We start from the raw sequence: 16,947 nt of genomic DNA, 5'->3' as shown, positions 1-16,947 counted from the left end.
TTAAAAAAGGTAAATGTATTTTGTTTCTTTTAAACAAATTACTTTTTTATATTTCCTTTTATTTTTCGGGTTTGTTGGAGCGTTTTTTAAATCTAATATTCGGGTTTTTGATGGTTTTCATATTGAGAGGATTGCATCGTTGGAGCCTTTTTTCTACAGTTGCATTTTTGCATTTTTGGGGGCTTTCTTTTTGAATGGATTCGTGTTTTGATTTGTCTATTTTGTATTTGTATATTTTTGAGGACCCTCTACTGCGACATAAATGTAAGTCATTTTTTATTATTATGGGTGGGAAATGTTTTTGGTTACATTTGGTTTATTTGTTTCTTTTTTCTTTTAATAATTATATTATGTCATATATTTATATGTACTTTTTAAATGTTTAAATGACAATTATAATTATTAATTTAACAAGAGTAGTATTATTTTTGGGAGGAGTTCCCTGCTGACGAATGCGAGCGTAACATATCCAAAATCTCTATGACCAAAAAAATGCAATAGCTTGAACTTGTTTTGTTGTCTTTGTTTTTTTCCCCTGGTTTGCATCATCCCTGCTAAGAACCGCACTCAAGAAGAAGGCAAAAGCAGCAAGAGGAGAGGATATGGCAGCTATGTTTGTTGAGAGACTGCCTTAAATTATTTTAAAAAACTGTTACACGGTTGAAAAAGAAGCTCTCTCGCTACGTTGGCGATAAATAACCCCCAAATAAATGATAAAAATCCTTAAAGTGGCATATAGCTATTGTGTTCAAGGGAGGGTTCAGGGACACCCAGACGGGCTCCCGCGTTGACAATGGTGTTTAAGTGTTTTGTCATTTTAAAACGTGTTATGATGTTTAGCATTGTTTTTGTTGGTAGTATTGATTAAGGTATCATTTCTAGGTGTTCTAGCCCTTTGGTGTTTGGAAATAGTTTAATTTAGTGTTGTAGGTATTCATACAATGTTTTTGTTTGTTTACTGAGTTTAGGGCCTATTTTAGTTAGGGAATGCTCTAGCCTTAGCTCTTGAAAGCTCTGTTCTCTTTTTTATGGCGTCTATTAGTTTGTGTAAGGTTGTTTGTGCTCTTCCTACTGTGGCTTGGAAGACATTATGCTATCCTTCCACTGTGCTATTAGTTTTAGATTTTTAAGCTAGTGTGCTATAATAGACATTCCAAATTTGAAAGAAGGGGACCCCTACTGAGAACAAGAAATCTTGCTAGCTGTAGGGAAAAAGTACAGTTGGGCAAAGAAATGTGCTAAATACAATAGCTATATTATATCATCCAGTCATAAATGACAACAACAGGCCTAATTCTGTGCAAGGTTACATGTAAATCAGGTGTGAACATAGCACTCCAAACAATTTTTTTATAATATAAAACTCTAATATTTTTTTATTCTTTAGATTGTTTTTTTGTTGCTATTTAGATATTTTTGTAATTCATTTGATTCATGGTTTCAATTCATAACCTCATATGTTCATGAGATATACTCAGAATATATACATAACAAACAATACATTACATTGCTATACAAAACTTAAAAATAAAACTAGGAGAGGGAGTTCCTTTGTTAACAAATCTTTTTTCACTGGCTGGCGGTCGGATAACACACGACGCACGTTTTGGCGTTTTGAGCCTTCTGCAGGGGAACCGTCTCAACTTTATTTCTATAACAAAGTGCATAGTACATACAATGAACACACATATAGCAACAAAAAGGCATTCTTGAACACTTTGGGGCCGATTCCGATGTCGGACGGACCCGAGGCTTCCATTTAGTGGCCTCGCACCCATGGGGGCCCTGCTGGGGGCCCCCAGAGACAGTTTTCGACTGCTTTTTCATGCCGGACACACCGGCACGAAAAGGCAGTGAAAAACTGCCATCGTACTCCCTCGGCCTGAAAATTCATTATCGATACATTCTTGAACACTTTGGGGCCGACCGACCTGCTGTCGTCTGTTACAGCCCTGGTAGTATGATGCGACCGAACTCGTATACCTCACAATGCAAGCATGCATTCTGAGCTGAATGAATGCCTGCACTGTGTAGAGCAGGGGTGCAGGTCATCCCTGCACCCTGTGGCCAGCACCCCAAGGTGCCTGCCACCGAATGCAGGGATCAACAGAGGGATACCATAGGTGCCCCAAGGCCGCCATTTGGCTGACTCGCACCCATGGGGGCCCTGCTGGGGGCCCCCAGAGACAGTTTCCGACTGCCTTTTCGTGCCCGACACACCGGCACGAAAAGACGGTGAATAACTGCCATCGTACTCCCTCTGTCGACCGGGGGAGTACTGAAGAATTTCCGGATGGCAGACGGGCTCTCCAAGCCCGTGGTGAACCATCCAGAAATCCGAGTCGGATTCCATTCCGACCGAGCACATCGGAATTGCTCGGTCGGAGAGGAATCCGTCTGGCACCAACCGATGCGGTCAGAAGGGCTCTGAACATGGTTCATAGCCCTTCCGACCAGAATCGGAATCGGCCCCCAGTGCTTCAATGTTTATAATATCTGGGCCTATGTTTACAAAGGAACTATTACTGTAGCTATTTATTAATTAAAGACATATATCTGTGAATGAAACAAGATTAAATCAAAAGTTTATATATTGTGAAGAAGATGAAAGTCTTATTTTATAGTCTATCCAAATACACCAAAATCACCCAAGATGATAAGTCAGATTGTAATGACTCCAAAAAGATGAAGAATAATAAAAAGAAAGAACCAATTGACCCAAGTGTCAAAAAAATGAATATAAAGGAGAATTAAGTTGACTATCTCAAACTATACTTGTAAATTTAGGGCAAAGTTATGATCTGCAAAAGTTGATAATTAGGAATAATTTGTGTAGAAAAGAGGGCCAGGTCTATGAATTTTTTGATTTGGTAAGCAAAGTTGCTATTTGTGGTTTAATCTATAATTGGAATAGATTTTTGGAGGTGTCTCCAGATACTCTGGTTGAAGTGATAATAGCAACCTTGTATTACAGTGTGTGGGTATATTTTTAAAATTGACTGAATCATTGCTTGTTCAAAGTCAAATATTAACAATTATTTTTTGGGGGGAAGTAGTTGTCAGTGTGTTGCTTTATTATAGTAAAAAGTTCTATGTAGGTGGTAATTTACTTGTTGGGGAGTAGTGCGTATATATGAAGGGGATGTTAGTGTCTTCATATTCACTATGGGTGGTATAGAGTTGGTAAAAAGGTTTGGGGCAAACTTTGAATGTACCATCCACCATCCATGTTTCGCAATTTTGTTTAACTTTTGAATGTTAGTGTTGGTGGCAAAGATGATAATTAATTTTTCATGACTGTTATTATCAAGAAGAATGAATTCATCATCTTTGTGTGTGACAGTGTATTCTTGTAATATTTTGATTTCTGCTAAAGTTTGAGGGATGGGTGAAGTTTGGGCAGGAGCTGTTTTTGTTCGTGCTGGTACCCTGTTTAGAGTGGGGATGGATGTTAGTTGTCCTGTCACATGTTCTGGAACACTAGTTAGGACGTTTTTTAATATTTGGGCACTGGTTTGTTGGGAGAATTTGCTTGCTTCTTTGATGGTTTCTAAAGCATCTCTCACCTCAATTTCTGTGACGTTGGGGAGATGGTTGTGTTCCCTGACATTAATAACATTTGTTTTGCCTGTTGTTGCTCTCTCATTGCAAGAATTGGAGTAGTGTTCACTAAATTTGAAATGGGTTTTGTTATTTTCTCTTGTGTGTAAGTATAGCCCATATTGCACTGAAGTAGTTTTCCCTTTTGTGATATGATGAATTTTGCTCCTTCTTCCATTTTTTGGGTATATCTGTGAATATATTTATATATATATATTTATTATTGTAACGTATTGAAGAGTAAGCATGTTTTTATTGAAAATAAACATACATTTGTCTTGCTTTGATTTTCTTGTTGGATATTTTATTTGATGTTCGTAGTTTAATCACCGGTTTCTTTTTTCTGTTGGTTTAAAAGGAAAATGTTATTTTTTATTAAAGTTTTACATTTAGTTTGATTATTTCGTTTATTTAGTCTCTATTTTTATTTAGTTGTAAAAAAATACTTACTATTTTTAGTTGCTGGAGTTTTTATGGCTGCTGTTGTTATTTTGTTGAAGTCTGTAGAAGCCCTTCGGTGCTCTTGACGGCTACCGACCGTCATGAGTCAAGGTGGGCTTGTGCTCATGACGGCCGGGAGCCGTCATGACCACACCTGCGATTGGAATGTTCAGTATCAGCTCAAAATTCCAGCCACAGCCAAGGTGGTAAGAGAAAAGTATTTGTCAGTTATATTTTGCTTATTATTAATTTAAAAAAAATTAGTTCACTCTATTTGTTGGTTGTCATATACTTAGCTTGTTTTATATTTTTCATTAATGTTGATTTTGTGCTTGTTATAGTTTTAGTTCATTTGTTTATATTTTTAAGCTAATTTTATGTATTTAGTTATAAAGTTTTGTTCTTATCTTTAATGACAGTTTTTATGAATAGTTGATTATGTAGTTCTTTTTGTTCTGTTTTCTGTCACGCTAAATTTCGTGAGTGTTTGTCTGTTTCACTGTAAATCTTGTGTTAAATAATTGATTTATTTTATAGTGTTTATTAAATTAGTTAGAGTTTTCTATTGGTTTTTCTTGGTGTAGTTTAAATTTACTGGTCAATATAGCTTTTTTGAATTTTTTGGCAGTTATAATTTCATTTGTTTAATAATAATTATGTTTATTTAATGTTTGTTTTTGTTTTGTTTATTTGTGTAATTAAAATGTATGTGTAAATAAATGTTATATATTTTAAATATTTGATATAAATATATATATGTTTGTTTATTTTTGATGGTTGTGATATTATTTATGTTGTATTGTTTGTTTATTTATTTGTTTTTGGTTTTTCAGTGTATTTGTTTGTTTTTTAGTTTTATTAATTTTTATTTTTTTATTGTTTCTTTTTAATATTTGGTACATGTTATTTTATTATATTATCGAAAATCGTGTATTTTTTAAAAAATTTTATTTTTGGGTATTTTTTATATTTATTTTTTTGTTTGTGTTGTTGATATTATTTATATCGATGTTTTTGTTGTGTTAAATGTTATTTTGATGTTATCAATATTTTTGGGCTTTTTTTTGTTGTCAATATTTTTGTTATCGAAAAAATAACAGTATATTTTTATTGATGTTTGTCTCATTTCCGTTTTGTTTATTGGGTGTCGATATTTTTGTATAAGATTTTATCGGCTCGATATTTTTGTAGTTTGATGCTATAGGAGTCGCTGTTCTATCCATCCTTTATCATGCTTGAACAGCAGAAACAGAAAGTATGAAACCGGTTTTAGTTTTGTTCAATACCGACCTGCTTTTCTCTGTTTGCAAATGCTTAATAGTGCTTTGGTATGTTTGTCCGTAAGCTGTTTTTTGACTGCTGCTATGAAAAGAATGGACAAGATGGTCTTGTAAACACTTTGCTATGGTATTTTAATTTCTTCAGAAGATTGTATCTTACTATTTGTGCTACTTTTATAGGTTTAAACCACACAAGGAATAAATGATGATGATGATGGTTATAATGATGACTCGCAGTGTTTCAGCTCTCTATCATAGTGCATACTGGCAGTATCTGATTTATGAAAGTAAGCTTGAATGCCATTTGCTGGTGGGAAAAAACAAAAACCCTTTTGTATTTTCATTAATCCATGTTTGTGGCCTGGCTATATGTCAGGTTTTGGTGACTGGGCCCTCCGATAGCCCCTAACGGCCCTACATCCCCATGCATGCGGTAGGGATATACTGTGTGCCCACAATTGGAACCAGGGGACCACAGAAAACACGTAAGTAGGTCAAAAGTATGAGGGAAAATCTGTACTGGAATCCGCTGTGCTGTGAATCTGAGTTTTAATTTTCGTGGACGCTGCACTTTCCGAGGTAATTTTCATGATGGAATGCATATAAAAACAGAGGTCTATAAGGCAATGTCTTTTGTGAATACTTGGTCCTGTCTGTCCTGCCTTCCACGGTTTTCTTTCTCTTCCCCATTGCTAGGGCTTGTGTAAGATCTGCCTGATCCCTTTTTGTGAGAGATGTGAATAGTATTGTTTTTTGACCAGCTGTAATATCAAATTGTCAAAGAATTAATGAATGTGTCTTTTAGTTATTGTTTCACAACTGTATTTTCAGACTGCTGAGGGTGTCCAAGAAAAAATATTCAGCACTCTAAGGGACCTAATTGTCCACTTCGAAAAGCCAAATAAAGGCCTAATAATACCACTCAGTTATCCAGTGCAGTATCAAAGGACCACACACACAAAAAGAAAGATCACTATTTTTCCAGAAGGAACATATTCTGGTAAGCTATTTATTTTACTCAAGTTTAGAGTACAAACTAAGAGAACTAAGCAAAACTATTTCTACACTTAAGGTGATCCTGCCTTTAGAAATTCAAGATATGTTCAGTTTTAGTATACTATGCTTGATGAAACTTCTCCAATTAAAAGAAAGAAATATAACTAAATGCAAAGTCTCAATGTTGACTCTCTGGGATAACATGGTGCTATTATATAGTTTGTAATACTACTGTATTAATATTGCTCAGTGGTCGAAGTGGGAGGGATCGGCAGGGCACGGCGTGCCCCTACTTCTTTAATTTCATAGAGTCCATTCCCCTACTTTCTCATTTTAAACATGCCTCCTGGACGGCAGAAATCGCCAAGACCGATAGTTAAAGCTCAGCTTTTGGGGACGGGCGGAACCGGCAGAGAAGGAAAAGGACTCTGTCTTTTCCTTCATGCCCAGAGAAGACAAGAAGGATGTATGTCATCACAATGCATGCTTTTACTCCGCATGCCATTACAACGCAGTTTTTACAACGCAAGTCGTTACAACGACTTGCGTTGGGGGGCGCTGGATAGTGGAAAAGTTTAATTTTCTATTCCAACTCCAGTCCCCGTGGATAGTAGGGAAGGTGTTGAATAGAAAACTGTAATGACTTGCGTTGTAATAGCTGCATCGTAATGGTAGTGCGGAGTAAAAGTTGCGTTGTAAAGGATGTTTCCCGACAAGGACAGTGTCCAGCTCTCCTGCCGCTGGCAGCTGCCTCCCCTCCCCTCTCTTTATTCCCCCTCTTCCCTCTCTTTCTGTCTTGCTCCTCCTCAATTAGTGAAATCCGAGACTTCAAGAAACGAGTATTACCTCCTCTTTCCTCCTTTCGTTTATTTGCTACCCTGTCAAATGGATCAAAAAAAGAAAAACACTTTTGCTGGAAACATCGTCTTTTTCTGACATTATTCAATTTCTAATTGCAGCCTCGGGTGGAGAGAAGTAAACATTCAAAATATGAAAACTAACTAACTATAGCAAGACAGAGTGGTTGCAAGGGGGCCAGATTGATTTATTCACACCTAAACACCTTAGCGCCACTTTACAGTATTTGCCAGTGAACCGGTACTTTTGTTTTCTCGTCTCTCTTTGAACAACATTATTTTCCCTGAGTGGGAAAGTGCACTATTCCTGGAGGTATACTGAAATACTTGCTTGATGGGTGAATTGGAAAACAAAATGTGTACAGCAGCTGTGTGTTCACGAATGTGGCCTTTTTAAACCATACTGCTTACATTTTGTAAGGATATAAGCAATGGGCTTTGAAACGGTTCCCTCTGGGCCCTGTGGTCATGGCCTTAACTTTTTAGGCAAAAACACTCACTAATTTCCGAGTAATGAGTCTGAAAAGAAAAAGGTAACCATGTTGTTCCTGTTCACATTTCACACGCTTTACTTAATCTTGCATTTCCTATGAGTGTTTGCTTTTTCTAGTATGTTGTTATTTTTTTTAGGCAGCATATTGCTCTTGTCTAGTGTGTAATTTGAATTGAGTCATTTTCAGGTGTTTATAGCGGGTTAGTGCAGTGCAAGTTTCTCTCAGTGGGGCAGTATGGTGTTGAGCAGGCAAGAGGATGTGGCACTATGGTCAGAGCTGCTGAACTTGTAACTGGGGAACCAGGTTCAGCCTTCATGAGCAGTCCACCATACCACTCTCCTGAGGGATCACATTTCCATGCGAGACCTTAGAAGGCCCCACTAGACCTTAGAAGCCTTGGTGTCTTAGCACCAGCAGGTGGACCCTAGAGGTGGCAAGTGTGAGTTAACCTTGAGGGCCTGTCCACCACAACTCATACTGAAGTCCATTTTCTGTCTTGCGGGCAGGCCTATGAAGCAGCTCACCCTAGAGCAACAGTGAGGTCACAGGACCCTTGAGAAGGGTGGCTGTAGGGCAGTGCAACCGCACCAGGCACTGACCAGCCGCGGTCTAAGCAGGTAACAGGGGTGGGGTAGAGGGGTCGGGTAAGGGGGGATTTCAAGGAACGATGCAAAGGGAAAATTAAATAAATAATACATTTTCCCTCTGCATCGTCCCTCAAAATACCCCCTTTCCCTGCCCCACCGTCCCAAAGCTTTCACCTGCATGGACCGTGGCTGCCACTGACTTCAGGTGGGGGCATCGTGTTTGCAAGTATAATATGGTTTAAAAAAACACTTGCTGCCTCCTTCCTGGCCTCCAACAATTTTTGGCAACAATAAAAATGTCATGATAACTCCAGTGATAATGTTCTTAGTAGAGATAGATGGTGTTTTGTCTAGTGGAAGGAAGTGCAGAGGGTTGATGTGCCTGCTGCTAACAACATTTACCATGCAGATCAAAAAACATGTACCATGCAGATCACAAAGTGCACCTAATGTAAATAGGTCAGTGGGTTACTGTCAGAGAGACCCTATTGTTTCTTGCAGTTAATAAGTTAAAATTCTAACATAGAACAGTGAGCTATTAACTGTCATGTACGAGCTGCATGCAAACTGCAAGGAATAAATTAGAGTGTTATGATTTTTTCCCCAGTCTTTGATTGTCCTAATGTTGTAAAAAAGGGTTCATTTGGGTGGAAATCAGTTCTGATTATTAAAGAGGACCCCCAACCATGGTATTACGTTTTAAATTCAGAAAGTTTGTTTCTCCAGACCAATCACTATTAAACTATGCTGCTTACTAGTATGGTTGTCATATGACTCCTACCCCTTGTAGTGCTTTGTCTTATATAACATTACCTATACAGTATATAGGATTGATTGTCTCTGTGTAATATGTGTGATGTAAAATGCTCTGACACCCTACACTGGTATTAGTGGTGCTGTAAATGTTTTGCTACTTTATTTTTTGGACATTTTAATGCATACTAATGGTGTCTGCAAAGATGTTTCCTTATTAGTACCAGTGGAACATACAACTGCAGCAGTGAGAAAGGTTACCAGTCAACCTTTGCAAAGGACCCTCCACTTCACAGCACCACAAGTCACATTTTTTAGTAAAGTTTGATCCGGTTGAGCTATAAACAATCTATAAACGATTTATTAGTAAAAATCGCCAGATTATGCAGCAGATTATGTATTATGTGGCAAATATGGCAGAGCCATAATTATGGTGAAAACATTTGCAAACTAAGATATTTTGCGATTCATGTTTGAACTGCTCTTGTGGAAAAAGGGAGAAGTGCTGATGACAGAAACTTCATGGCTGGGAGACAAATGGCTTGTGATTCCACTTTTAAGGATATTTGGGACATTCTGTGATTGGAAACGTTTCCCACTTTGTGAATGAATTTTAATGTCAATAACTCATATTGAACCTTAAATAAACATGTGTATCCATTGGTTAAATTAAATAACATAATAAGTTGTAACCGGTTAGTGAAATTGAAAACAAATACTAAAAATTGGGATATTTTGCTTTTTCTGCCACACCTCTGACTCCGCCCACTGACCCAATCCACGGGGTTTTCCCCCGTTGATTCTCTGCCCACAGTTTCCCTACTTTTTTCACCCCACTTCGATCACTGATATTACTATTACTAGCTTTCTTAATAGTATTATTGCTAACAATATTACTAGCAACAAGACATGGTGATAAATATTACTTCTACTAATGACAGTAATTGTCACAATAATATTATTCATTAGCACAATGCAAGAAATGCTGGGATTGGCTCAGTCGATCAGAATGCTTAGAATGGTGGCGGTATCTGCTGTTGTTTCCTTGTATTCAAACATCAGTGAAAGTGTGAAGTAGGGAAAATACCTGTTCGCCTCTTCTGACTCAGATCAGGAAACTGAATCTAATGGCTTTATTTCCCATATGCTGTAACGAGTTAACATTGTTCAGGTGCCATGTCGATCATTAAGCAACATTGTCTTTGGCTGGGGCTATTAAAAGCTGTTATTGCCGTCTGGAGAGGGTGTTAACTGCTTTCAAGCTGTGAACAGTGTGCAATTAGAAATAATCAACACCATAAATGAATCATAAAGTTAAATAAAAAAGACAGACAACGATGACATGGCTTTTTGCACTTGGAACAGGTTAGAATGTTCAGTGCAGTAAGTCCATATGGTCTAAAGGTTTAGGTACAACATCCTTTGTTATTTACAATTCCCCTAAAGATCATTACTAGGCATATTTATTTTACAGTGGACCCTACAATGTAGCTCACTAGCAACATGTTACTTGCGGCACTTTAATATCTTGGGCTCCTGCAGTGGGGCGCATGGATCCGTTCACAAAGAAACACCTGTGAGTTAGAAGTTACAAACACACATAGAATTATGGGTCTGGGTAGTTGTTATTTGGTGCCAAATCCCAGACTTCCCTGTGCATGACGCTTTAAATATGGTATAAAATTAAAAACAGTTTGGGCTGGACTGTTCCTACGAGTAGCAAGGTCTAGTTTGATGTACATATGGCTGGGTCCAAACTGAGGTGGCATGGTGGGCGAAAAACTATGGATTGGGATGTGGCCAGTGCGATTGCCAGTGGCTGAGATTAATTCAAGCATTCTATCCATCACCTTGTTTTTTTTTGCATTTGTACATATGGAGAAAGACATGCCATGCAGGCACGTAGCCAGGGATAGATATTTTTGGTAGATGTTTCAGATAGATGATTACTTCTGATAAGTAGTATTAAATGGTACTATTAAAAGCATAGTGAGAATTGAGCATTGGATATTTTTCAGTAAGTGTGTTACAAACGTTTTTGAAAGCACATCTGGACAATAAAATTGATGAAAACTGAATAGATTTTTATGCGAAAATGTATGGGTTTTGTATTAAGGCAACTTTGGTGAAATTTATGGCAAATATTGTATTTCTAGGCACACCCATTGAGAATAGCTGAATGGGTGTTGAAGGCAAAACTAACCATATTGGCACAGTTGTAAGTACATAGATGTGAGAGCCTTGATATTGGGCAGTCCTTACATTCAGTAAGGCATCCTAAGAAACACCATCGCCCCTGCACTAATATTTTTACAAAGTAAGCACTGCTGGGACCACAAACCATCGACATGGGGTTGCAGTGACACATAGTGGGTCCACAACATCACTCTGTACTGGCTTTCTTTCTCTTTAGGTGGCTCCCTGCAAAGTGCTTCCAAATTCAATGGGTAGGTGGCAGGCACTGTAATTAAAATAATGAAGAAAGCTGAAACAATGGGAAAGAAGAGCCCTTCATCTCCCTACAATAGGCATGCTTGGCCCAATTGAAGCCTTTTGTATGTACTGTAGCAGCAGAAAGCATGTGATCTTCTTGTCCTGCTGGAAACTAAAAAGGTGCATCCTGAGAACTTACATTGGCTAGAGTGGAGTTCTGGTTATTTTGGGCAGGGCTGAATAGTGAGTGTGTTTAGAAGGTGATAGGCTGCCTTATTATCTCAAGAATAAATATTAGAAAGTACTACAGAACAAGGGTGTATCAGAGTCCATGCATGCTGGCGGCTGTTAACTGAGCTCCAGTGATCCCTCCATGTTTTCAATGTTATTTAGCTGTTCCATCTTGCTGTTAGCACAAGACTTTGGTCAGCATTTACATGCAGGGTGCTGATATATCTATGGGTGTGGTTCTACAGTGAATGAGGGCAAACTAGAGCTCAATTTCATATTTTTAACTCCGAAGGTGGATCTCTTAAGGTGGCGGTGCATGGCTGTGTGAGTACACCTATCCTATGAATTGTTGCTTAATACACATCAAATTGGTAGGTGCACCTATGTGAGACAGCGCTAGCTCCCTGGTTAGTCCCATGCCATCTACCGCGCACCCTCCTCGCTTCTTCACTGCTGCGTCCTGGATATTTGTGTCTCCAATACCCGTTCCAGTGAGGCCCGGATACTGCTAGTTCTGGTGGTGCTGCTTGGCCCCGGATGCCCAGAGCAACACGGTGTCAGAACAAGAAGTCATGAATCTGCAGGACATCCTACTACAGTGACACAGGGTGGTAGTTTTTCAATTTCATGTAGGGTATTTTTATGGAGGAGATACCTTCACTCACCTCATCCAGGGCTCTGGTGCTGCTCAACAGCTTCCTCTTGATTCATATCAATTTCAGCACTTTTAAGTTTCGCCCTGTCTACTGCATTATTACTGGCCCTGTTCCATTTGTGCTGGATTAGGTGTTTTCCTCACTGTCTGGGGTTGTGCTGGCCTGTTGATGTATCTCTGATGGGGTCTCCCTCTGCCACACCTCAGGAGTTCTAACCTGCAATTGCCAACTGTGGGCCAACCTGCTGGATTATTCCACTCTGCTCTGAGTTACCCACTCATAATAGAATGTCCTAAACATCTCTCAATTTACTCATATTGCACACTTGTGTTTGGATTGTCTCCATCAGTACTGTTTTTGTGCTCAGCCAGGCCTTCTTAATTAGCTGGTCCTTTCCTATACGGTCTTCAGATGCTTTTCACCATCTGTCTGTTTGCTAGCTAGATTTGACTGGGTTATATACATCTGACACAAGCAGATCTAGTGTGTTACAATGATGACAGATCCCAAACCCATCAAAGAGAGAGAGAGGCAAAAGGAAATCTCAAAAGAAGCACGGTTCCTGAGTCTGCAGTGAAAGACTAGTCTGATGAATCAATCACACTTTAGACCACTGAACTCCGTTGCATGATACTGTCAAAGAACCAAAACCAACACTGATTTTCTACAAGTGGAAGTCACTGGAATACCTAAAGACAATAAAGACTCACATCAGACTTACAAATGTGGAAGGCAGGATTAGTGCAGTAGAGGATCGTAACTCTGTTGTTGCTAAACAGCTTCTGTAGTTTAAACCCTTAATTGCTTCCTTCAAACGCGATTTTACAATTCTGGAAAATCTCAATCGGAGGAGCAACCTTGGAATCTTTCGCATACAGGAAGGACTGCAGGAGAAAGCTCCCTCGACTATTGTCAAGACTCAATATGGACTTCACAAAAGCCTTTGAATTGGACCTGGCACACAGGGTTCACACTTTCATATCCAACAATTCTACCACATCAAGACCACTGTTCTTCAGTCCTCTCCAGTATCAGCATTCTTCTGAGCTACTTAATCTTAGAACAAATGAGGAATATAAACCAATCATCTAGTGAGAGGTGAGGATCTCTCGCTCAAGACTATGTGAGACATAGTCACCCGAAGAAAAGGTTATATAATAATATGATGAATCAAGGGATTTGTTGTTGTAGCATTCCTGCACTGCTATTATGCAACTGTGCTTAGGAGGTTACTTCTAAAGGTGAGGGTTTGTATTTAGTATTACAATATATTTCTGTTAATTCTTTCATTGGTAGTCTATTTATTTATGTATGGTTTATTTATTTAATAATGCTTAAATGTCAATTTGCGTATGCTTACCCTCAGTATTTTTTACATCCCCATAGATGCTCTGTCATTCACTACTTTAACAATTGAAGGATTAGCATACAGACTTACCTTCAATTTGATCAGATTTAATAAGCATTTATCTTTATGTTAGATTCAAGGTTCAAAGACAATTATTCGGCTAACATCATATCCATACAAGCACAAAACACAACAACAAACAGGTTAAACATGTGCAAATTAGAGAGTCATAATAAAACCATAGCAGCATACAATATACAGTAATCTTTAGATTCATAAAAAACTCATTAATAGAAATCGTAAAATTTTAGGGATTGGACATCATTTGAGGTGCTCGGGCTGCAATTCTCAAAAAAGGGGCTGTGCGAAAGACCAACTCTTCATCTTCCAGGGTAAGTAGTCTCAAATAAGCGTGTTCCAAGCTGCTGGGCATGTTAGATTAAATATTAGGAGATGTATCTTCCTCAGCCGAGGGAGATTATACCCTAAAGAGATCAATTAAAAGGGTCATTAGTCACATTTCATACCAACCAAGTAGGAAAGTTCAGAAATACCCAAATGAACAGTTCCAGTTCAATAGGCAGATTTATCTGCCTCTGTCAGTACTGCAGCGTCAATGCCACAGCCACTAAGTTAGGACCCCTTCAGCTGAAAAAGGTCTCACTACAATAGCATACCAACCGGCAACAAACGCAGTAATTCATCACAGTTCGCTTGTTCTGGGAATCCCAAATCGCCAGTCTTGTAACCCAAGATAGACGCCTTTAAGCAATTATACTCCATTGACTTCAGATTTACACCCCTTGACATCAAATATGTCAGACCACTCTGTCCCATTGGTCACTCTTGATAGGATGAGATAATGAGATAAGTAAAAAGTATACAAATACAGAAAAATTAAGTAATCCATTGCTCACAATTTCCTTAGGACCACTGTAATTTGTTGTATGATTGTTTGTTGGATCAAAAAAGTAGGCGAGTTCATGCTCTCATCTCTTGTCAGTCCATTCTCAAGCATTGCTCTAGGAAGTAACACTTTTGTTGCAAATCTAGTCAAGTAAACTACAAACGTGAATGAGTGTTACAACACAGTGGAAACTTCACAAAAAGTTCCCATAGGCTTCAGACTGTTCGGTAATGAGCTAATATAAGGAAGGGAAGCAAAGTTTGAGGCCTTCATGAAATACAGCTTATGCATGATGAATTTATCCTAAAACACGAATCTAGCACTACACAGAACAATGCATTAATTTCCATTTTAAACATAATATTATCATTTTAATATATATTGCAATTGTAAGTTTCAGGTACTCATAAAACAGTAATTGGAAGTCACCATCACTTCACGTAAAAAATCCCACAAGTCTTTTTCTACACATTATATGTCATTTCAGCAATATGATGTTAAGTCAATGATAACTTTTTCGAAATAAATCTCAAGACACATACATGTATTAGCTATTTTCCTAGTCATTGTCAGTGTTCACGTTACAGATTCTAGTGTTATTATCCATTTTCGTAACACAAAGCAGCTTTATTCTGACGCAGAAAATTAACTGTGTTATAGTTTATTTGTCATATTTATCTAAGCATAAGAACACTTGTTACTAAAATGTCAAAGTCACATTAACTCATTGCCTGTTAGATGTTATCAGTAATCGACCTTTAACATTTCTTCATGATTTTACGAAGCAGTATCTAAATCAAGACTTCATTGGTGAAACTCTTAAACAGAGCCTAATACTCATTTTGTTGTTTTACGTAGCTTGTGCCACAAATCGTTTCTGTGTAAAATTGTAGTAATTAGGTGAATGATAACATCTCTGCTCTATCAATTCCCCTTTGATAGCAAATTGAGCCATCACACTCTTATCTTTATCTGATGTCACGATTATTAGGCAGATGTCTTCATAAAAATTTGCCTAGTTTGTTCTAAGGCTTACAATTAATTGTAAAATCCGCGTTGTCTATTCTCTAATTCAATTTCTGCTCTCTTTCTCTTTATTCCTCTAGATTCTTTCTTAGTTTTTGTATGTTTGTAGTATCTGATGATCAATGATAATTATTAGTACACAAATAGCAATAGTTAGTATGGGTGTTAATTTTTTCCCCACTAAACTACCTCCAAAAGATGCAAACCATTTTCCCACAGAGGTAAATCCTTTACCAATAGATTTCAATGCACCATCAGCTTTCAATTCAATCAAATCTTTTCCCAAATTAGTAATATTGCTGATATATCCCCGCAAAGCATTGCTTTTGTCAGGGATATAAGTACAGCACTGTTGGACTTTTAGCATGCGACAGACTCCGCCCTCTTTTGCAAGTAGTACGTCTAACGCAAGTCTTTTTTGTAAAACCATAGATCTGATAGCAACCATTTCTGTATGTTTGACGAGGAAACCTTCGGCTGTATCAGTTGATAAGCGAAAACTACAGTAGAAGGTTTACAAATTTTGTTAGAATTTAGAATCAACCTAACTGATGGTATTTTTGCGGATGTATGACGTTATAACGCATACCATTACAACTACCTACCATTACAACGCGACCATTACAACGCATACCATTACAACGCATAGCGCTTAGAGGTGCTGGATAGTGGTAAGTATAATTTACTATTCCAACTCCAGTCCCCGTGGACACTAGGGAAGGTGTTGGATAGTAAATTAAACTTATTCCCTATCCTAGAGCGCCCCCCAGCGCAATGCGTTGTAATGGTATGCGTTGTAAAAGTTGCGTTGTAATGGTAGGTAGTTGTAAAAGTTGCGTTGTAACAGGTGTATACCATTTTTGCACCAAAAACTACCCCAATTATTTCAGCAGCACTTATTACTCTCCTCAAACGGGTGTGTTTAAATTCATGGGTTCCATTAGCATGTCCCACATGATACATTTTTGGAAATACTATTCTCATATAGCAGCATCCATGCAAATGGTTTGGTTGCCTAAATTAGGTATTTTTCCCACAAATATAGTACACCCCTGGAAAAGACTGGATCAGATCCTCCAAGATATACACCCCATCCCCCCGCAATTTGGAGGGTGTGTTCACATTCACTGGAACCAACAAATGTATTGTTAAATTTAGTTCTTCATTTCAATATGTATAGCTTTCCTTTATGTTGCCAAGTCAGAGCCATAGCAGAATGTACATCGCAATTTTTAATTTCACCCTCCCGGTGTGCCCAAGGTGGAATCTTTGATTGTGTTTCATCCTTTTTCTTTATTTCCCCATGTCTATCTTCAACTGAATTATTAAAATCCTTTT

At 38.1% G+C, this 16,947-nt stretch overlaps 1 protein-coding gene across 1 annotated transcript in view; it reads left to right on the top strand.

Moving 5' to 3' along the window:
* Positions 1 to 16,947, top strand: part of SH2D1B (SH2 domain containing 1B) — a 346,165-nt gene that overhangs the window by 155,057 nt on the left and 174,161 nt on the right. Inside the window, exon 3 of the mRNA XM_086934460.1 lies at positions 6,153 to 6,321. Within this exon, the coding sequence (XP_086790586.1) occupies positions 6,153 to 6,321 (169 nt within the window). The remainder of the gene's footprint in view (positions 1 to 6,152; positions 6,322 to 16,947) is intronic.

The sequence above is a fragment of the Lissotriton vulgaris genome, chromosome 8, assembly GCF_964263255.1.
Source record: "Lissotriton vulgaris chromosome 8, aLisVul1.2, whole genome shotgun sequence".
In the NCBI taxonomy this organism is placed as follows: domain Eukaryota; kingdom Metazoa; phylum Chordata; class Amphibia; order Caudata; family Salamandridae; genus Lissotriton; species Lissotriton vulgaris.
Note: the sequence above shows the minus strand (reverse complement) of the source record. Positions and strands in the feature narration are given on the sequence as shown.